The sequence below is a fragment of the Nipponia nippon genome, unplaced genomic scaffold, assembly GCF_047370975.1.
Source record: "Nipponia nippon isolate SJK-2023a ecotype South Korea unplaced genomic scaffold, ASM4737097v1 scaffold_2, whole genome shotgun sequence".
NCBI lineage: Eukaryota > Metazoa > Chordata > Aves > Pelecaniformes > Threskiornithidae > Nipponia > Nipponia nippon.
In genome coordinates this window covers 39,194,165-39,216,768 of record NW_028262336.1, presented here as the reverse complement: position 1 = coordinate 39,216,768, position 22,604 = coordinate 39,194,165, and the positions used below count along the sequence as shown (strand labels likewise).

Below are 22,604 nucleotides of genomic sequence, written 5' to 3'. Positions count from 1 at the left end.
CGATGAGCACACTGCTCTCATATCAAGTGGGTTAGCACAGGCTCACTGTGCACACGTGCAGACCTTTGCAGAGCAGCTGTACAGCATGTGTGCAATAACTGATATTCATGCATTGACTGGCAAGGCTTCCAGACATCTGGAAAAGCAACTGGCATGAAAATAAAGGAAAAGCCATCTTCCAGCTATTTTTAGGGGACATCGTCCAGGGGCTGAAAGGATTCTCAAGACCCTTCAGGGACTTGGGCCCAGGGACTCAACAAGGCAGCTATGAAAATCATCCTTCTAGCATCCCAAGAGTAGAAGAGGTCAATAATCTGATCCACATGCACAGATTCACATATAGCTGGGACAGAAAAGATACGGAGACACCTCTTTTTTATGACAGCCCTCCTGTTACTGGTATCTTGTTATAGTTGATAAAGCATCACATCTAAAAGTGCAATGACAACTAATAAAGTGTTGAGAATGGAGGAATGACATGCACGTGCTCCTTGGGAGGCACCACTGCTGCCTTCTGCTTGATGCTCTGGTGATGCGAAGAGTACAGCCTGTGCATGAACAGCTCTGTTGGTACGTGTTGTAGGTGTCTGCAAATATGAGATGACATTTACTCCACTGTCATACCTGAAACACACATCCCTCAGGCCTTCCCAAAAGTAAATCAGGATTATTATCGAGTCATCTTATTGATAAAATGCACATGCAGATTCACTTACTTTAACCAGTATGTGTCCTGATCAACACAGAGAAACCAGCATGGCACTAGGATCACAAATGTTTTTCTCCTCAATCAACTGAGACACTTTCACATGTTTGTTTAAGCAACTTAATATTCTTGTATATACAGAGCAGTATTTATTCAACTGGCAAGGCCATTTTAGACACACTATGTGTAAATACACATTTTCACTTGAAGAAGAATGAAACACTGTAATAGAGGGTGTAAAATACCGTAAGTTCTAACAGAACTTACATGTCAGCAGTGTAAATCAAAAAATGTGACTAGTCAGCTTTTACCATAGTTTTCCAGAAACAGAAAAAAAAAAAAAAAAAAAAAGAATGGAAATGCAGGGAACAGCTTGAAACACAGATGAATTTATTTTAGAATAGGACCCTCATGCAAGATTGAACTCAGATTGTGTTAATGCTACTGGCATTTGACAGAAGATTACAGATTGTTCACATGGAAAATTATGGTAATAAAAGGTAAGCTGTGATTCTAAAGTGCTACAATGACATTAATACAAATTCATATGTGGACACTTTCGTCTAATTATAAGAGGGCTTTTTTCCAGTTTTGGCATTAATTCCTTCAGAACTGATTTCAGCTAGACCAGAAAAAGCCACTCTCATACTGGAATATGCATCTATATAGACAGTTATATTAGTACAGTTATGTTAGCTTAATTATGCCTCTGTAATTTCTGGTGAAAATTTTTAGGATGGAAAGCAGTTGTGGTTGTTGTTATCAACTTTAATTTTTATGATTTAATTGTGACTACAGAATTAGTATATTAGATGACATCCACCTACCTTTGCATTTGACTAACCTGTGAGTTTATATATCACAGTTGCTTGTTTTTCTCAAATCTCATTTCAAAACCAAATAACAGTTTCTCGGTTTCAAAAGACACAGCTTTTAACATCTCGAAGAAAAAATTAAGACAATTAATTGAATTTTGAATAATTTCCTCTAATGAACTATTGTACAGATATAAAGTTTACTCTTTTTTCTAGTCAGTGATCCTTGGCAATAGGTATGTAAAAATTTAAAGGATACTATTCAAATGACGGATGACAGATAAAGTACAGTGAGGCAGATAAATGACCCTTGATGGTCTCTGATGAAAGACCAGTGTTCAAAACTGGACTTCTTCTGTATTCAGTCCTACTCATCCTTTACCACCTGAGATATAAAATATGTTTCTCACCCAGTTAGCTGAGTGTAATTATCTGTATGATAACATTATAAATCTAACAGACAGAAACATAAGCAATTAACATTGTACCATTCATATTTCTTATAAATACAATACAAGTCACACAATACTATCATCATTATTCCTAGTTCATGTCAAGTTATCTAGGGGTTTAAAATCCTACCCATCACTGTCATAGCTAAACAATTTCTACTAAGATTTCCAGCAATGAAGAACTTAGTGGGTTTCATCAAATATCTGGTCTCCTTCAGGTTTCATTATATACATCTACCCTTAGGATAGTGTATTCTTGTTACTACTATTATTTCGACTACAAAATTGAGGACTGGGTTAGCCAGGAGATAGGCATGTAAAGAGGCTTCCTCAGGAAGAAAAATTGTGTGTGATCCTGAGGTTGTCCAATCTCCCAGCTCTGCGTGCTTTATCTTCCAGTTTGTAAGCTGCATCGCCCCAGAGGAGATCACCTGTCTTAGTAGTTCATAAACTGAAATTCAGCCTTTAATATAGTTTGGTCTTGATTTTTTAATCACTTTAAGGTGTAGCTCTGAGGCCTTCAAGCAACATGAGGAGTACCCTGGGACTACCTGAAGGCATTAAACACTGACTTGACGTATGCACAGAACTAACTAACACTACTGAGAAAGCAAGCCTTTGTATGTTGCAACAGGGGGAAGACAAGCACAACTTACACATCCCAGGAAATCAAGCAATTTTAATGAAGACAGCACTGCAGCGTATTGCAATAAGATGCAGCCGGGACCCAGTGGGTAGTTATCTGCAAAGCATTTTCCAGACCTCTGCTCTGTTCAAGCTGTTACCTTTGTGTTCACTGCACAAAGCAATGCTCTTCTTTGAAGGATTGTTTTATTTTCTGGCTTCATCTGACCCTCAGTCCATTCCCCCAGTCCATCCAGCCTAGGAGATTTCCCTGAATTAAAAACAAACTCTCAAAGGATAAGAAAGATGATTAATCCCTACAAGCTCACAGTTCACCATGGATATTTTTCTTGTGCTAACGATTTCCATTACCTTGATAAAACAATGCATTAATAAAGCAACAATAAGGAAAGAGAACATATTGGCATTCCAATAAGCAGAAATGAAGAATAACTATTATAGTTCAATATATTAAAGAATTAAATACTAGGAGTCTTTTGGAAAACAAAAAAGATGTAATGTGAAGAGACAAACAGGTTAGTTCTACGGGGACTGCTTGAGCCAAAGAATAAATTTCAGCCTGAATCCTGCATTTAGTTCTGTGCCTACAAGAACAGGGCCTTTCCTATTGAATTTAACACATCCAGGATTTCACATAATGTGTAACCCTCTCCGTGATGCATAATAAGCAAAATTATTATTCCTCCTTTTACATGTAGGTTCCATTTTGACTGATTTTTAAAGACTCTTTTAATCTCTGAGAGCTCATCTCTCCTACAGAGCCTCTGCTGACACCCCAGTTTGAGGACAGCTATTCTGGCACAGTAGCCTAGTGCAGATGCAGTGTGCATTCATTGAAGAGGGGTTTTCTGTCAACTTGGTTATGTTTTTTTCTCCTGCAACATTAATCAAACCAACAAAAGCTCTCTTCTGCAGCACAGCTCTATCAGCAAGGGAATATGATTATTTTCACACTTGCAGCTGAAATAACTCTGCTGGCAAAACTCTGCAGTGCAGGTCAAATCTGAAAAACAGCTGAGGGAGACTGTATGACTGATAATAAATAATACATGCTCTGAAAGCCATTGCAAGTTATTGAGTTTGTTGGATTTAACGGGACATAGCTGTCCCATGACGGGTTTTCACTCTTCCTGATAATCCAGTTTCTGTTCAGTGTGCATAACGGTGCCGGGTAGTAACAAAATAGAAACCATTATAATGAGTTAATACAGTACCGTTTGCACAGTGTGCATTTATGATTGTGGACAGTTCCCTCTAAGCTGCCAAAGGAAGTCTCACAGCTGTAAGCAAGTTTACTATTCATATTATAAGCACTGTCTCAGCAGCCTCCCCTGTGTACAAGATAGGCAGCACTTCTTAAACTCCTTTCCCACGGGCACCTCTACACAGATTCTGGAGGCAGACGTGGTCCAGAGAGACTGGATACAAGGCATCTCCAAGCTAGAAGCTATGTAAAGCTGTTGTCAAGGGGCAAAGCTAATAAACCCTGTGAGAGTATATCAGCTTGGGCTCAACAATGTGCTAAAACATCAGCATGGCTCCCAGTTGACTTAGAATGTGATGAGAGTGAGTTCATATCTGCCTGTAAAAGACTGTAGGGCTGTTTAAATCTCTGGAGACCAGAATGCTCACTGAAACTTTCTCAAAATACTTTGAATGTTCAGGACATAAAGAAAATCAGGGGGGTCTGCTAGACATCTGGGTAATCCTTTGCATATTTTGGGATTCATCGCAATACAAGCAGCCGGAATAAATTCTATTACAGATGGGGCCATATATGCTATTAAAAGACCTTGGTTTTGAGGTCTTATGATTATGCAAACTTCAATTGCTTACAAGGAAATTTTCCCATATCTGGTGTTTGCACAATGCTATTTCTTTGGAAAGTTTCAGCCCTAACGATTCAGACATTTCTGAGAATAAAGCTAGGGAATCACAATTTACCCACTGACAACTGGCCAGTGAGAAAAAAGTAATCTCAGATTGCACTTACTGGTAAAGCCTCATTAGAAAACTAACTACAATTCATAAAAAGTCTAATGTCACTCAATAGCCAAACCACTTGCAGCTCCTCAGACTGACCAAACTGCATGTGTGCCACCTATGGGAGACTGTATTTCAGAAAGACTTTGCGTCTTCTGCTCCCCTTGCTTTGGTGTGCAGCCAGGGGCCAAAACATAGAGAAGGAAACTCTCCTTTGTACACAGGAGGGAACTGACCTCATTAACTTCAGTGATTTAAATCTTAGATTTGTAGTCTTCAAAAATTATCAAAGTTCACTCTATGAAGACACTACTGAGAATTTTTCCTTTCTGAAAATCCTACATATCCATCTCCAGATGGGACACATATTACCCTCTGGAGATGACTATTTTCCTCCAGTGACTAGAAAGAGAACTTACTCACACATCCAGCTGAGACTAGATGTCTAATTTGTAAACACTTACGGAAAAGCAGTATGGATCTCACTTTAGATAAGCCTTGCTTATTCTGCAAATTGAATGGGACAGTGAGGTTGTAACTAAAGACTACCTTACAACACAAGCACAGGAGGCCATCAGCTGAGACTACAAAGACTTCTGCCATTCCTGACTTCTGGGATCTTGACACTCTTATCTCAGCAGCGTTCCTCTAACTGGGCTTGCGTAGGTAATGTAGCTCCCACTGCTGAGCACATTAACCTTTTGATGACTACTATATGTGATCATTCACAAAATACGTTTAAGCTTATAAATCCATTAAGAAGGTTTCTTATTCTGAATTATGTTCTTTTTAACCTTTGCTCAGTTACACCTACATTGGAAATTGGTGCTGCATTACGCCTGCTCCTGGAGCTGCCTACCTCAGGCAAATCCCTTTCCCAGCATCTGTTACTGCTGATCAATTACATTCCTGAAAAATTAAATCCTCAGTACACCACTGATTGTTATTTAGTTCTTATTGTACAGTACAAAAGATATATAATATGCTCACATTATGACAGAAACATTCACTTGTAGCAAGTGACTTCAGAGTTTTTGCTCAACCTCCACAATGTGTTTTCTATTTCATGTAATACAGAAAAAATGAACTTATATTTTATCTGTAGAACAGATACAGTACAAGCTGTAGAAGTTTTCCCATGCCAGTAATTTCCTCCAACTCTGTCTCAGAACAGGTGACGAAAAAAGTAGTTTTCTCCCATGTCAATGTGGACCTTAAACTCTGTTCAAAGAGACTAATGCAACTGTGAAAAGATGTCTACTGGCCATCAAAGAAAAGCCCATACATATCTGTAAAGGCCCTGAGTGCATTAATTAGCTTTATTGGCCCTGCCCAGCACCCCCAGGGCCTCCCCCAACCCTGCCCATGGGATCAGGAGCCCCATTTCAGCCCAGCCTGGGGCCACCAGTCCCTGCCTCAGTGATGCCGCAAGCTTGCTGGTCTCCAGCTTCCCGCATCCCTGCCCTGCTTGGTCACATCACTGCCCTCAGCTCCTGCCTGCCTGTCCCTGGGGGAGCACCTGGCCCCTGCTGCTCACTGACAGCACCTTCCAGGGGCCTGAAAAACACCTTACTGACATTGATAGGTTTCAGATACTACCATATTCATGTACAAGTGAGACAGTCACTTTGAAAGAATGACTATCTTATAGCTTTCTGTAATTATTAAAAATTATTGTGACTTTATTAAGAATCTTATTAAGAATATTTGTTGTTCCCTTAGACTCTCACAGATTGCATTCATTTTCTGAGAAGTATGGCTTCCAATTAAGAAAAAGTTGAGAAGCCAGATTGATTCTTGTAGAAGCCTAAAAATCTAAATGTCTAAATGCTTGCTAACCATAAGGCAAACAAACACCTTATGATGTTTTAAAACATAATACATTAACTTCTAAATTGCATTAACTGAAACTAGTTGAAGGTGTGGTTGATTATCAGGTATTTTGGTATGTTTATGCTTCTTTAGGTAAAGGGAAAGGATGACTTTTTTTCATTAACATGGAGAATATTTATAATTTCTAAAAAACTTACTGTGAGATTTTGTTGGGCCAAGTAAGGTGGCTGCTCAGGGCATCAGTTTAAAAGAAAAAAAAAATTGGTCTAGTTTTTAAATGACAGAAGAATAAAAATATGCAAAAATCCCCTTGGATGGAAAACTTCTGGAGTTGATTTGAACCAAATGTTCCTGTGCTTTTTTCTTAATTTGTTTGCTTTGCGGAAAAAAAAAAAAAAAAATCTTCATTTTCCATCCATTAATACTGCTAGGAAGGAAGTTAAACTTTCCGAAGGGTTGCTAATGTTTCTGTGTGTGTAGAATAAATATAATATCACTCCCAATCACAGTCTCTCAGCCTCATTAGAGAGACACGCTGGGGATAGCATCTTGGCAAACTCATTAGGAGTTTCTTGTTGCAATCGAATTTGCCCTGTCCTTAGTTGCCAGGCACATTATAATAGGGAGAACAAAACCTTGTAACTGTTCTTCCCCATTTATTAAATTTTGTACTGAATGCACCATCTTTGTTTTACAGGAAGCCATCCACAAAAGCCGATGGAGTGTAAAAATGCTCATGCTGAAAAGAATCTCATTAGTCAGTGCTGGACATAGATTAGCATTATTTCTTTGAAATTGCCATACTGTAACTCTAAGTGACAAAACAGAGATGCAGGCAGACGGTTGCTTTTGATTTTCTCTATACTATGAAGTGCGGAAAACCACAACTCTATGTTTGAAGAACTCAGAAACATTCAGGGACTTTCTGTCAGTAGGATACCTGACCTCTAGGTTAAAGTAATTTTTGTGGGTGACTATTGGTGACACAATACTCCCGAAACCTTTGTCGCTTCTGTGTCTCCTAAGTCTATCGATGCTGATGCACCTCAGAGTTCATTTCCACAAGGTGGGTCAGTAAAAACTCATTGCTGCCACTATGGGTGAGGTCCTGAGGAGCATCAGAGCTGGAATAAGGTAGGGGAGTGGGAAGGATAGATCAGATGGTCAGAACTGGAGAAGGGCTGGAGGAGGGAAGATGAAGAAACGAGGCTGAGGTAAGGGAAAAGGAGAGAGGAGAACTGGAGAGAGGGGGAACTGGAAGACCAAAAGGTGAAGGAAGCTCTCCTCCTTTCAGCCACAGCAAGTAATCAGCTCAGCTGTCTGTGGAACCAAACCTTTAATTTAAGTCTTAAAGTTTTAAAGCATTGGTCTTCTGGTATTATTAGGTGTTTTCCAAAGTGCCTTTGATCTAGAGATTTTAAAGAACACTGTGAGACCAATTTTGAGCCAAAATTTAAATTAACAAATTATTATTAACAAATATTTGCACACCCTGAGACCAACAGAAAAGATTTTTCCGTGATGCATATATAAATTCAATTAAAACCAACAACTTTATGTATTTGTGTGTGTATGTGTGTGTGTGTAAAGCCTCAAGACAAGCTGAGATGAAACAGTTCATTTTCTTTATATTCATTGCATGTCAAAAAGTGAACAGAAGGATAAATGATGGAAGAAAATATCATTAACATCTCACATTGCAATAACTTGAGAAGCCATCTGTAACAAAAATGTTTTTCTTGAAAAAATATGAATTTTAACCTGATAGTTTTCAGAACTAATGATTTGCATGACTTGAACTCATTAGCCAAATGCAACTATGGTATGCATTTATAGAGAGTTCCCAGAAGAAATCAAAGTTGGTTTATATTATCTCAAACAGCTAATACAAATGTTCTCATGAATTTCTCATATTTGGAAAGAATCAAACCTAAGAACAAATTCATTGACTTCGAATCACTATTCAGCTGCAAAATATTTTTTTTTCCTATCTGTATATTTTAAATCCTTTATTTAATAATCAGCATATGCTAGAAAGCAATACAACACAACAGTAAAAAGAACTATTTTTAACATGAAAATTGAATATAAAATCAGGAAATGGAATTTATTTTTACAATATATGCTTGCTTAATGGAGATCTGAAATACACCACTTCAGACAGCAATACAAAAATGTTTATTTTCCAGCCAAATCTGAATTTGTCCCCATATGTTGCATTATTGCTGACAAACTGGGCATAATGTAATATAAATGCAACTATGGAAGCATTCAAATGTCTGCTTACTTGGCCTGATTCAGACTTTTTAAACAAATTCGAAAAATGAAAGCTGCTATACATTTTATTGATCATTCACCATTTTAAATAGGATTTCAAGGACATATTCAGTGTTGTGTTAGCAAAAATTACACTGTAAGATAAAAATACGATCTTCACTTTGATATAGTGAATTTGGTAGAACCAAAAGTATCAGGAAGAAAAACACAATTTTGATCTCCCTGGTTTGCCTGACACAGTAGTTTAAACTGTTTTCCTCTTAAAAGCCTTCCTCCTGTCTCCTTAGCTATTAAGTCTGGATACAGTAACTGATTGTATGACAGTACAAATGTCATGACATTTTTCCTTGGGGAAACAACAAATGCTGTTGTTTATCAAATACTTTGGATAAAATACTAACACATTTGAAGAGCATGTTAATACTTCACTTTTTGTAATAAAAGTTTAATATTTTACTAGCCCTGAGTTTGAAAGGGCCACCTCACGGCTGAAATGTAACAGTTGACAATGTACATACTGCTAGAGGGCTGGAAAGCAAAATAAAATGTGTTTGCACGAAACTGCCACTGAATGTTTATACAAACTTGTTTCACTTGGCACTGCAACAGATAAGGGAAGTGCTACAGTAAACCACCAAAGTTGCACTGAGGGAATGATATGTAACAGCAAAGGGCTGGGAAACTCCAGCTGCTCCTTTTGAAGGCTGTCGGTGGGAACGGTCTAGGTCTGCAAAGTCCATGTCTTGGCAGGAGGCTGTTCAAGGAAGCTCAGAGCCAACAACCAGAAAGCATCTACTGCAGAATAGGAGCTACTACAGAATAGGAATCTACTACAGCACTGCCTATAGGAGCTGTTCATAAAGTTAACTGGCTATCTAATTCATCAGGACTGTACATCACAATAGCTAAAGATGTAATATCATATGGCTTTGTCATATATCTCTCTTTTTTCCCCATCCTTCTCTTAACACCTCACTACAAGATGCAGTGGCATTAGAAGAGTGATGAAGTTGTCTTCAATCAACCTGTAAGCCCTCTCTTCTAACAGGTAAACAGACATATGTCCAAAGAAGGGCAATGAAGCTGGTGTAGGGTCTAGAGCACAAGTCTTTTGAGGAGCAGCTGAGGGAACTGGGGTTGTGTAGCCTGGAGAAGAGGAGGCTGAGCGGAGACCTTATTGCTCTCTACAACTACCTGAAAGGAGGTTATAGCGAGGTGGGGGTCGGTCTCTTCTCCCAAGTAACAAGCGATAGGATGAGAGCAAATGGCCTCAAGCTGCGCCAGGGGAGGTTTAGGTTGGATATTAGGAAAAACTTCTTCACTGAAAGGGCAGTCAGGCACTGGAACAGGCTGCCCAGGGAAGTGGTTGAGTCTCCATCCCTGGAGGTATTTAAAAGAAGGGTGGACGTGGTGCTCGAGGACATGGTTTAGTGGTGGACTTGGCAGTGATAGGTTAACAGTTGGACTCGATGATCTTAAGGGTCTTTTCCAACCTTAACGATTCTATGATTCTATGATTCTATGATTCTATATCAGGGATACATGTCACCTTCCTTCTAAGCAATTTCATCTTGCCAATCAGATGTAGGTATTCCATTTAATAAAACAGAGACCAAATAAGATTTAAATGGAGAGACCTTTCCAGCCACGAGACTTCTAGACACCACATAAAGGGAAAGGGAAAGATAAACCACTAAGGATTCTCTCGGCTTTCCCAAGCAATGGAATTTTATCTGTTGCCATAAGTAGGTGAAATCCTAATGTTTGCTGGCAAATAAATAAGAAAAAAAATTGTATTACAAGGAGAGATTTGAATGATAATTATTTCAGTGCGAACTATCAGCTTTTCTTTTGCTTAGCAGAAGAAAGGAAGTATCTGGAAACATTTGAGAAAGACCATATGCAAATCTCAGGTAATGTGCTGTTTTCTCTTTGTGGCATTATGTATAAATCCTATTTTTCATAAAATGAGACCTTGAGCCACTGTTTTTTTGGTTTTGTTTGCTTGTTTTTCAAGCAAGTAATGTTTCTTTGGTATTTCTGTTGCCAAAAGATCATAGCATGTATCTCGGAACCAATTTTTTGTTTGCAGAGTAGGCACAGGTGATGGCTTGGTGCTACTCAAAACTCAAAGGATCAGCGCAGTGTTAGTTCCTTGGTGTTGCCTTTTACTGCAGATTGCCTTATGCAAAGCCTCAACTCTAGCCAGAACTACCTCATGACAGATATATAGGATGAATACATGTGGAATCAAAATTTCCTCCTCCAGTAATCTAAGATGCTGATCTATGTGAGAAACTTATACCAGCACTTGACAGCCAAATGCCAGGCTTAAAAGAACGCTACAGGTTAAGAACAACAGCAAGTTTTTATTGCATGGCAACTGAGATGACAGGTTGTTGGTAGACCTGTTGGTTGTCAGCTGGGTTGCTGGAGATTTCCCAGGATACAGGAACCCAGTGGGTTTTAAAATTGTAAATATTCTTAAAATACCTATGGACTGGGAATATATGGAATTCTTTAATCATAAACATATTATTTAAATATAATAACTCTTGAAAAAACTGCTTTGAGGTTTACTGGTAGAAACTTCTATCTAAGAAACCAACAAGACTTCAAGAAAGCACCTAGTCATTGTAATTCTCCTGCCCCAATTCAAGATCAGTGATACTGTCATTCCTGTCAGGCGCCTGTCTATCCTATTCTTAAAAAGAACCCATGATAGAGACTCTGCAAGCTATCCAGGCAATAAATGCCATGGTTTTATTAAGCTTACCATGAGAAAGACTTTCCGAAAACCTAACAGAAATCTCTTCTGCTCATCTCCCTGTCCACCAAGGACCTGGAAAATTGACTATTCCCTTCTTCTTTAGAAGAGCTTCTATGTATTTCATGACTGCTATCACATCTCCCTTCAGTTTTCTCCTCTGTAGACTAAGCAATCCCAGCTCTTTCAGTCTTTCCTGGTAAGCCATGCTTAGATGTCTGATCATTTTCATGATCTCCTTTAAACTCTCTCCAACTGTCCTACATGTTTTTCTTGAGAACCTGGATATGGTACTCCAGCAGAGGCCTTAACAGTGATGAGCAGAATGGAAAAGAGACTTTTTATGTCCTTCGGTCTATTACTGTTTGTAAGTCCCAATACGAATTTCAGTTCAGCCTCACATTCAGCTTGTGATCTACCATATCATGACCCCTCCCTAGATCCTCCTCTGAAGAACTGATATACTATACCAGGTATGGTATCACCATGTGCAGGTGATTATTTCTGCTTAAGTGTAATACTTTTCATTTGTTTCTAGGGAATCTCATCCTCAATTTTTCAGTTTATCAAGATTATTGTTCATTCTAATCCTGTCCTCAAGCATACTTGCAATTTCTCCACATATTATCTGACAATGTAATAAGCATATTTTCCATTTTAACATGTACTGAATGGACTAGGACTACAGACAAATCCACCAGAACCTCTTTTGACAGTGAATACTGATAACTACCCTCCACATATCTCTTGCTCTTCCTCTTCATTAAGTGGTAGAAAGACCATTCCTAGGCCTTCCTCTAATCATTAACATGTTTCTAGAATGACTGCTTGTCACCCTTTATGTTGCTTCTGCAATCTGCATATTGCTGTTCCATAACCTGTTTGATTAGATCCCTCACAGCCACACCATTTTTTCATACGCATCTTCACTCGTCTAACATAGTTTCCTATTTCTGTATTCCTTTTTCTTCTCTTTAAGAGCTCATGATTTTGTTAAGGTGATTTCTTACCAGTCTTCTATCAGCCGTGGAGATGAAAACTGTGGAATGCTTATCAGAACAGCTTGTAGGTTTCACCATTGGATTCAGCTCCAACATGGATATAAGTTACAAAAAAAGACCCTTTCTCAGGGTTGCTGGATATTACAAAGTTAAAGCAAGGTACGAAGAGTGTATCTTTACCAAAAATTGGCCTGAAGGTTAAATCTACTTTTGCTCCTGCTCCTGACCACAAATCAATTGTTTGCTAATATGGCTGTAAGCTATGTAGAAACAGGCTAGCATTATCCAAACAGCAATAATCCTCCAGTGCCATCCTACAATTTCTTCAGATATTTAGAAAGAATAGCTAAGACATTTCAAAATAAACTGTGAATGAATACGTGCAAGTCACTAGCTCTTTGCAATGCTAAGAAGGATAAGCCTCAGAGCTGAAGGCAAATGATGACATCACTGATGCTGATACAGCTCAAACCTCGTGATTTCATGCAGGCTTGGGTGCAGTGAACTGAAAGCCTTTCATTCACTAACACGCTTACTCACTAACACAAGGCCTTAGCACTTCACATCACTGCTTGCTGTCTTGCCCAACAGTAATAGTCACATTTTTTCTGACGTTAAAATCTCTTTCTTTGCACCTTTTTGACCATTCAGTTAGGTTAGTCATGGATAGCTGTGAAACAATTGCTGATTTAAACTGGACAGTGAGTCCAGTGTGCACACAATTTAGATGTCAGGGCCTGAAGTGCCCCAGCACGTTGCAACACCTTCACTGGGAGAACGGGGCTGGCTCTGAGATGATGATGGTAGCGAAAGCCATGGGCCAGTGAGGAAGAGCATTGGGAAGCCTTGTTGGAGGCCTCTGCCCTGGCCTAGGAAGCTGCTGGGGGAGGTGTCTGCCCCCCCTGCCACCCACAGCTCTTGCTCCCTGGTCCTCATCTCATGGCAGCCACCTGCTGCACCCTGGTTCTGTAAATCAGGCCTACGCCCTCCTATTGCAACTAGACCTGTTCTACATGTACTCTGTTCCTCATACCTGTCTCTTCTGTTTTGCTCAAAACATGTACAATTTGTTTCAAAACACAAGACCTGGCCCAGTCCTATGTTTCAGACCCACTGCTATAGTCTTTACCCTGAAAAACTTATATTTACACGGAACCCATCTGGAGACAGAAGCACAAACCAGCTGAGGCAGGCAGACACCTCTGGAGATCATCTAGTCCAAACCTCTGCTCGGAGAAGGTTGCTAAAGGCCATGTCCAGTCAATTTTTTAATATCTCCAAGGATGAAGACTCCACAGCCCCTCTGGGCAGCCTGTGCCAGTGTTAGACAACTCTCACCACAAAAAAAAAGTTTTTTTCTTATATTTAAATGGAATTTCCTGTATTTCAGTTTGTGCCATTGCCTCTTGTCCTGTCACTGAGCACCACTGAGAAGAGTCTGGTTTCGTCTTCTATGGGATAAACATCCCATCAGATATTTATACACATGGATAAGATTCCCCTGAGCGTTCCCTTCTCCAGGCTGAGCAGTCCCAGCTCTCTCAGCCTCTCCCCGTATGACAGATGCTCCGGTCCCTCAGTCATCTTCATGGCACTTCACTGGACTCTGTCCAGTTAAGCCTCCCTTGTACTGTGGAGAACAGAGCTGGACCCAGCACTCCAAATGTGTCTCACCAGGGCTGAGCTGAGGCGAAGGATCACCTCCCTCCATCACCTGTTGACGATGCTTTGCCTAATGCAGACCAGGATGCTCTTGGCCTTCTTTGCCACAAGGGCACATGGCTGGCTTATGGTCAGGCAGGCATTCACCAGGACTCCCAGGTCCTTTTCTGCCAAGCTGCTTTCCAGGACGTCAGTTGTACAGCATTATTCCTCCCCAGGGGCAGGACTTGTCATTTCTCTTTGTTCAACTTCATGAGACTTGTGTTGGCCCATCAGTCCAGCTTGCAAAGGTCCCTCTGAATGGCAGGATATCCATCTGGTCTATCAGTCACTCATCCCAGAGACCTATTCTTCTGCCCAGAAAAGAAGTTGGATCGTCTAATAAGGTCTCTCATTTAGCAGAATTATGGCACAACAGAGGATTTTGTCACCATTGTGTTGTGAGTAAATTCAAGACATGTACTTGGAGGATTGTACAGAATAAATATAATTCTCCTCAGACTTTTGTTAACAATTAGAAGGCACATAGTGCTGCATCTTATAAGATCATGTCAGTGGAATTCTGACAGCATGAAGTAACAAAGTGCTAAATAAGTCAATTTCCAGTCATTTAAATTTATGTTGGATTTTATACTTGGGACATTTGCTGGTTTTGTATGCTCATCTTGTCGCTAAATGCATGTATCAAATATATAATACAAACAGCATAACAGACTTTAAGAAAAAAATGCATTGCAAGGATGCTATTTTGTTGAGATGTTCTGGAGAGACACTATAAACCACAGAAAAGAAATCTGAGTTGCTTGTGATGTTACAGGGATGCTGAGATTGCTAGAACAGCCCTGTTAAACATAGTTGCTTATTTATTTTTTATACCAGATGGACTTTTAAAAGCTTTTTATGGTGTTATAAAATGAAAAGTCACTTATCTATTTCCTATTCTTCCTCTCTTCTTAACAGTACTGAAATATATTCCAAATTCACAGGGCAGAGTCTAGTAGTGTGAATCCAAAATCACTTATTTCCACAAATATCACGGGAACTGGAATTTTCCTAACAGTTGTCAGACTCTCTTTTAAGAACAGTATTATTTCATCAGCTATTTGTTTTTCTCCCAGGATGTTAGTCTGAATATTCTTACATTCTTTTCCAGTGAGAAAAAAAGCTACTCAGAAACCCTGATTAGGAAGTTGCTTATTTTGTTGCCCCAGCAGGGATCTAGGCACATAATCTTCAGTTCCAAAGTTTACCACTGTCTTAACTTGCAGACTCATGTCATACAATGCTGGGGGTTTTGTGGTTGCTGATGTATAGGGAAGAACTGCACAATTAAAGCATCCAGTTTGTTTTTATGTATTTCCCTTTATTTGTTTCTTTTTCTCTTTCTCATTACTTATTTCAACACCACGGAAGAAATTCTGAGAGATATAAATGCTCAGGATCAGAAAAATAATTATGGCACTTTCATTGATCACATGGAGGCCACCAATCAAACTAAACCATACACTATAAAAACAATGGCATAGGACTTACATGCAGCCTGCTCTCCTTACTGCAGGTTATGGAATAGAAATACACTTGCAATTACTTTGTAATATCAACAGCACACTTGGGTGATCTACAGCGATTCAGGTGAATGCCTTCACAGATGCAAAATGGTGCTTTCTGAACAATTCACAACACAACTGGAACACACATCAAATCCTGTCAGTGTTTGGGAAGGGAGTGTAGCAAATCATAAATTAATTTCTGAAAGCACAAAGCCATTTAGATGTGAGCGGTCAGTCATTCAGAACACTAAACATTCCAATGTTGTTGAGCTGGAATAATAAAGGATTATAAAAAAATTTAAAATATTTGAATCCAGTTAATGTATTACACAGTGATATTTAAATGCACTTGAAAATAGCCCAAGAGTGTATAATTCATTAATGTGGTGCAAATTCACATAACGCAGCAAGCAACTGCTTAGTGAAGCCTGTCTGCTGATGTGAAGGTTTTGCGAGGCAGTGCTTCAGTGCAGAAGCAGGGTTAGGGGTCATTGCAAGGCAACACGCTCGGCTCCTTGGGAACATCACTCATCAGCGCTACCATTACAGACCAACTCCTCTGCCTGATTAAGAGGCAACTTTAACGGGCCCTAAATAGAAGCTATTGTAGCCCTACAGGGCTGAGAGGAATGCTCCTCCAGTCCAAGATCTCAAGGCAGAGGGACTGGAGGGGAGAAATGCCTGAATACGCTGGAAAATATTGTACAATCCCCACAGCAGTTATTGCTTTTTTGTGCCATCAGAAGTTTCAAAACTAGATGGCAAAAGACGACAAGTTTTCTTGTTTTCAGAATAGCCCTTTCAGTGCTGAAATTTGTCATTTGTCAGGAGATGAGAAAAAGTTACAGAGCAGGAAACGTTGAGTAATGAGGACATTGGATCTGTGTCTGAGGTAGCACTTTAGAAACCTCTTGGGTTTACCTTTGTTTGCTTTGTTTGATGACAAAGAGATAATAAACATTTATGTGAAAGTGTGACATCCAGGGAAATGCTCTAGTGCAAGGTACAATTTAGCTGTGCAAACACAATGCACAGCATAAACAGGAAGACTTAATATGTGAGTTTGAAAGACAGCACCCATAATAAACCTGCACTATTCTTGGCAGTAAATGATACTTTATATTTTTCCCCTTGCTTGTTTGAAGGAAGTTCTGTATTTAAAAGTATCTTTACTTGTATCGTATTATACACATAAAAAAGAAGACTTTGTAAGGCACACTTTCTTTATACGCGCACACTGGGCCTAAATTTATATACTATATTATATTTTTCTAGAAAACAGTATAGAATCACAGTTACTGTGCTAGCCACAACTCTTCTTCCTTTCATTTTTGTAAGTCTTGTCAGTTCTTTTACTGAGATCGGTTTTGGACTTCCATGTCCCTTCAGCTGGAACCCTTGTTTCTCCCACTCCTTGTCCTGCTCCTGGGCTACATGACAATGGTAATTATTTCACCCCAGAATGGTCTGGCTGTATTCTCACTTTTGTACCTCTTTTCTTAAGGATTTAGGAGTGGACCTCCTAAAGGTGCCCTGAGGTACTAGCCTATGACAATCTTTTCAAAAACAAATTACTCTTTACTCTCAGAGATGAAAGCAGATACAACATAAAGTTTCAAAATTATTTATATTCCATAACAGAAGTCATGAAGAAACTGAGGTTTAAGGCTTTTTCATGAAAATTGAGAGTTATTCAGCTTAGCAGGAAGTTAAGACCTTCAGGTGGTAGATGGGTTTACTACTGCTGTTCCAGTGAATACTTAATTATTTATATAAAGTGAAACATCTCCAAGAAGTGGAATGCAAATGTTTCCCCACCTCATGTATGGGAAGTAGAAGAACAAAGATTTGAATTTGTTTTCAAAAATCCAAGGAGAATACCTACACAGCAAATCCATTACCCATACTAATGAGTCTCTTTCTGTCTGGAAATCCCACCTTGGAACCAAGACACCTCTCCCAGTTTAAATTTTATTAAACTATATCCTTAAAATTTGATTCATTTCTGAGGAGAAAGTCTACATAACTGTACGATTCCCCAATGAGTTCTACTTAAAGATTGGTCTGCTTTTATGCCTCCACTCCTTTCAGCAAGGCTCAATGACAGTTTGCTCTCTTCCAATATAGCTGTGACATTTCTTGTCCTCTGTTCAGAGTCTTTTTTATCTTTTTCATTGCCCTTTTGAGCTTTTGGCTCTAAGCCTTCACAAACAAACTGTGCAATGCATCTGGAATCAAGGAAGAAAGTACTGCATAATTATTAAGTTAAATATTGTCTCTTAGTCCTTGTAAAGAATTTTTTCATCTACTGCCCTTCCTCGTTATTTCCCAACCACCTGCTATTAAGTTAAATAGATATGGTCGAATACTACATATTCAAACAACCTGTGGCAAGCACTCGTAAATTATTACAGCTAAACTCCCTGCCTTCCAAAGAAAGGCAGATGCAAATTCACGACTCTTGGAGACCTAACCTACAATGGTGTGTGCCTGTCTCCGTTGTCCAGCCAAACTTCAGGGAGATTGTTGAATTCCACATAGCTTGTACCTGGCTGGGAGTTTCCTTCATCCCTTAAAGATGAATTTAAAAATTGTCAAAGCATCTCCTTTCTCCATAACAGAGTTTCTGAGTCAGATTTTCTGTCTCTCTTTGCCTGTCCTGATTAGCTGCCTTTGATACAGACTTGCCAAATCTACTTTTCTTTATTTTGCTGTCTTCTACATTTCCAATGGCTTTCCATCACAAGAACTGTACTTTTGCTGTACTTTCTTTCACATTCACATGCCTCCTAACAAACCTGAGCTTCCACACAAGTTACCGAACAGCCCCTTCCCACATATATTTTAGAAGGTAGTGGCAACAGGTCCCTTTCTTTCTGCTAAAAACTGGTACTCTTTCTCAGGCCTTGCCTACACATATGCCTTTGACTTCTCTGCCTCTTTTCTTCATGTAGTGCACATCTCCTGTTTCCAGACTTTCAGGGGTCTGCAAGATGCTCATGGGGTTGTGTCAGAGGTGCATGGAAGAGCTGGGTAGTTCCCCACAAACAAATTTCAGAAGTGTGTGTGGACACTGGAGCTCTCACCTCTAACCTCATCATTGCAAAGGATCGCAGACTGCTGTTTTGCCTGCTGCGTGAACTAAGGTATTTGGTAGAAATCAGACTGATGCCATGGTTGATGGGAATACCAGAGAATGGGGACCCCTGGAAAGTGCTCTGTCATTAGGCATCATGGTATTAGAATCAGGTGTCAAGACACTGAAGAAAATGTTAAGCCCTAGATTCAGGATGGGCCAAACTTGGCAGCATTGGGATTAGGAGTCAAATCCAAGTCTCGTGACTCAGCCATACACACGTCCTGAACTCCAAATGCTGCAGCAGCCTATGGCCACACTTCTGCAGGAGCAGTTCCTTTCCCCCTTTCATTCTCTCTAACAGCAACAACAATTTACCAAACAATTTCCAGGTTAAAGCCAACTATGGGGAAAGGACAGGAAGGGGGACTCAGAACAGCTGCTGCTCCACACAGTAGAAGGGAAGAGGCTGAGATGAGGTGAGGGAACTGCCTCTGCTGTTGTCTTGTGAGAGGGCCAGAATGAGCCACCAGATATTCCCACTCTCACTTACCAGCAGGGAAAATAGCATTGCAAGTACCTGCATTAGGCTGCAGCAGGCAGGAAGAGCAATTCAGCCTTTTACATGAAAATTGGTCCCAATCACCTACAAGAAAATGCAAAAGGTCAGATGAGACCACCCCGAGGAAGGCAACTTACTCTCAGGCAACCTAATGGAGCTTGCCACTATTTTTTGTTCATGCCATGGAAATTTCAAGTGGTGTTATTTCAGTACAAACTTGAGGCCATTATTCTGAAGAATATTCTAGTCTAAGATACAGACAGTTTCTAAAATTTGTACGTTTCCCATCATTTATTTAGTAAAAATATTTTTAAAGTTGCAGCTGAGTCATAAAATGCCATCTTTTATTTTTATTGTGTTTAAACCTAATTGGTATCTGTATATGGAATTACAAAACACAGTTTCATTTTAGAAAATAAATAAATCATTAGATTAGTGAATTATGTGTCTACAATTCAAAACAGAGGTTCTGATGATTCAGACCAAACTGTAAATAGAATATAAAGTTATCTGTATTTCAAAAGCAATTACAATCCCACAATTTAAAATGTACCTTTTGTTCTAAATGCATTTGAGTCTTCTCTGGATTCCTTCTTCATAGCACCGAAGATGCTTTTCCAGTCCTAAAAAGTATTACCAACATAAGCAATAATAGTGTTTTTCTCACTGATGCAACTCTTACTGGATGCAAAAAAGGAAACTTCTTCTGGAAAAGAGAAATTGAGCTAAAACTCTGCCAATACTGCATATAAAATTTCATATTTTCTTCTTCAGTTTTGAATTGCTATTGGCAAAACTTAAACATTCCTTGAAACATCAGACTCAGCATTTGAAAATCATATGGGTTTTGTCATGCTACTTGGCAGTCCTCAACATGTCACTGTTCTCTTGGCAAACGTTTTACTACTTTGGCTGCAGACAAGGGGCAACTGAAACAATTTAAAGTAACTTTAAAACAATTTTATGTTCTTCCAGTAATGAAACCATCTCAGTGTAGGTTAGTGTTCAGGATAAACTAAAATGCCTGGTGATTGCTGTCATTTATTAAAATTGCTCATACCCCCCGAGGTTATTTTAGCAACCAAGGATTGCTGGAGTTTAGAAATGGCTCAACATCTTTTGCCTTTGCAGACAGCTGCAAGTATATGCCACTTACAAAGGTGATAATTCTCAAGAGAGATGATAATTCTCAAGAGATCAAATGAGTTTACAACTTTTCCATGTGGAAAAGGTAAAAAAAAACCATCATAAGCATATAAGAACCCATGTTCAGTAAATATACATCCTACTGTGACAAATGTAATACAAAATGAAACATGAAAATGATTCAGGACATTCTTCCTTTCTTCTACACCCAGTCTTTGCTTGTACAGTGTGTCTCTCCTTGCTTTCTCAGCATTTCAACTATAAGAGTAAGTATTACACTGCTAATGGTGTTGTATTACAGAGAACATAATAGAATTTTAAAATTTTCAAAGCCCTTTTCCTCCTTTCAACTTTGATTTTTGACCTGTAGTCTTGAGTTTATAAAAAACAATGTTTTAAACAAATAAATAAAAATCTAATTAGGCAACGTTAAATTTTTTGTTTAGTTGAACCATTCTTCTTTGATACAGATTTTGTCTTTCATAGACAGAAATGAATGGATAAGATTGAGGGCTTTATTGAAAAACTTTTTAATATCTGACTGGAATTAATTCTGCAGAGCATTTTTGACTATCAGCTCAATAACACATAGGAAAACCTGTCCTCTGTGAAGTCTTTTGTTTAGAAGAGCTCATATTAGACACTAGTGGAGAGTACTGAAAATTCAGAAACTGAGAAAACTGTGAACTAGAAAAGGTGTATTGCGCGTAATACTAATATTAACCACTATCAACCACCTTATCTTTTTTTTTTCTCCTTAAACTTGACTGTGACCCTGACTGATTCAGCTACATATGAAATTTATGTGGGACTTACTGATGCCCATTTGTCATCTACTGATGCCCATTTGTCATCAGGGCCTCGGTGAACTTTCAAAGAGCAAAGGTATTTTGTCTCCCATTGATTCAAGGGATTTGAGTTTCTAGATAATTCTGTCAAAGTACTGTCAGACATATCAATGTAATTTCTTTTATTTAAGTCTTTATGGTCTCAGTGTCAGGTCTCAGTTGACATATATGAAAGAATTAACTTTTAATTATAGCTCAAGATCCATTAAAGAAGCTGAGACATGTCTGAACTATTGCAAATTGTGTCTCATCTTTCTGTTCCCTAAATGTCTCTGTGACTGTACTATTACCTCATTCCTTTTTCTGCTGATTACCAGTTGTCTGCTAATACAAAATTAAAGGTAAAAAGTACTGGTAATAGTAATCCACTAAAAATTGAAGCCACAGAACACTGAATATGAAGGCCACAGCAATGTAAACTTCAAAAAACACTGTATATTTATAGGGAGCTTCAATTCTGTTTTCACAGAATAAATGGCATTTTACGCTCCACACCAGACCTCAATCTCTCTTCCAGCAAGCCAAGCTGTTATTTTTGTGAATCGTTTCTAAGTCATTTACTGCACCACTGACAACAGCACCTTTGAAGTCAGGTAGGGACTATTAATCCGCTGTGAATTTTCTGAGCAGCTTTATCCTCTTTCTCTACGCATCCATTAAAAATCACAGAGGCAAAAAAGAAGGTACTAAGCACAAACCAAAAAACTTTAAGCTAATGTACCCTTCGGTTTCAGATTAAGGTCCAAAAGTTGGTTAGCACCAATTCTGGGCAGCACAAAAAACACCCAACCCACAAGCATCCTTAATTTTTAATGTGGGACATTAGGGGTTTAAGGTTCCTGAAATCCATCTACCAGGAGGATGAGATCTGAGCGCACCCAAAGGCCCAGACCTCTGAGAAGCAAGACCCCCCACAGCCACCCACGGGGACACAGTGAAGGGGGAAATCCTAACTTTTTGTGTCATTTTAGCTCTCCATCACAGGGTACAACTGCCGGGGGAAAAAAAAAGTGACTTCCCTACCACAAGAAAAGGCTGCGTGTATCCATAGAGACAAACTGGTACAAACTTTAGGCCTGGGGGCCGTTACGAACGGGGCCTCTTCGGCCCCGGGGGCGGCGGGAAGGATCCCTCTGCACCAGGGAGGGGGCCCGCGCCCGCCCTCCGGGGCCGCTGAACCCGCGGCCAGCTCGGAAGAAAGCCTCGGCGGCAGGCACCGGGCAGGCACGGCGCAGGGCCGGGGCAGCGGGCGGGGTCGGGCGGGCTCGCAGGCCCTGGGCC

General features: G+C 39.5%; 1 protein-coding gene across 2 annotated transcripts; it reads right to left on the bottom strand.

The window, feature by feature from the left end:
- Positions 1–507: 507 nt before the first annotated feature.
- On the bottom strand, positions 508–22,500 carry LOC148055753 (uncharacterized). 2 transcript variants are annotated; one of them, XM_087759406.1, is made up of 6 exons: positions 22,347–22,500; positions 19,883–19,952; positions 19,321–19,413; positions 2,759–2,868; positions 1,551–1,646; positions 508–587 (listed from the first exon to the last, which is right to left on the bottom strand). In XM_087759406.1, exons 2-5 carry the CDS (start codon positions 19,926–19,928, stop codon positions 1,566–1,568), a joined length of 330 nt encoding a protein of 109 aa, XP_087615532.1. In that variant the 5' UTR covers positions 19,929–19,952; positions 22,347–22,500; the 3' UTR covers positions 508–587; positions 1,551–1,565. The 2 variants fall into 2 exon arrangements, with proteins under 2 accessions (XP_087615532.1, XP_087615533.1); XM_087759407.1 differs by having other exon boundaries at positions 19,348–19,413.
- Between the last annotated feature and the right edge of the window lie 104 nt (positions 22,501–22,604).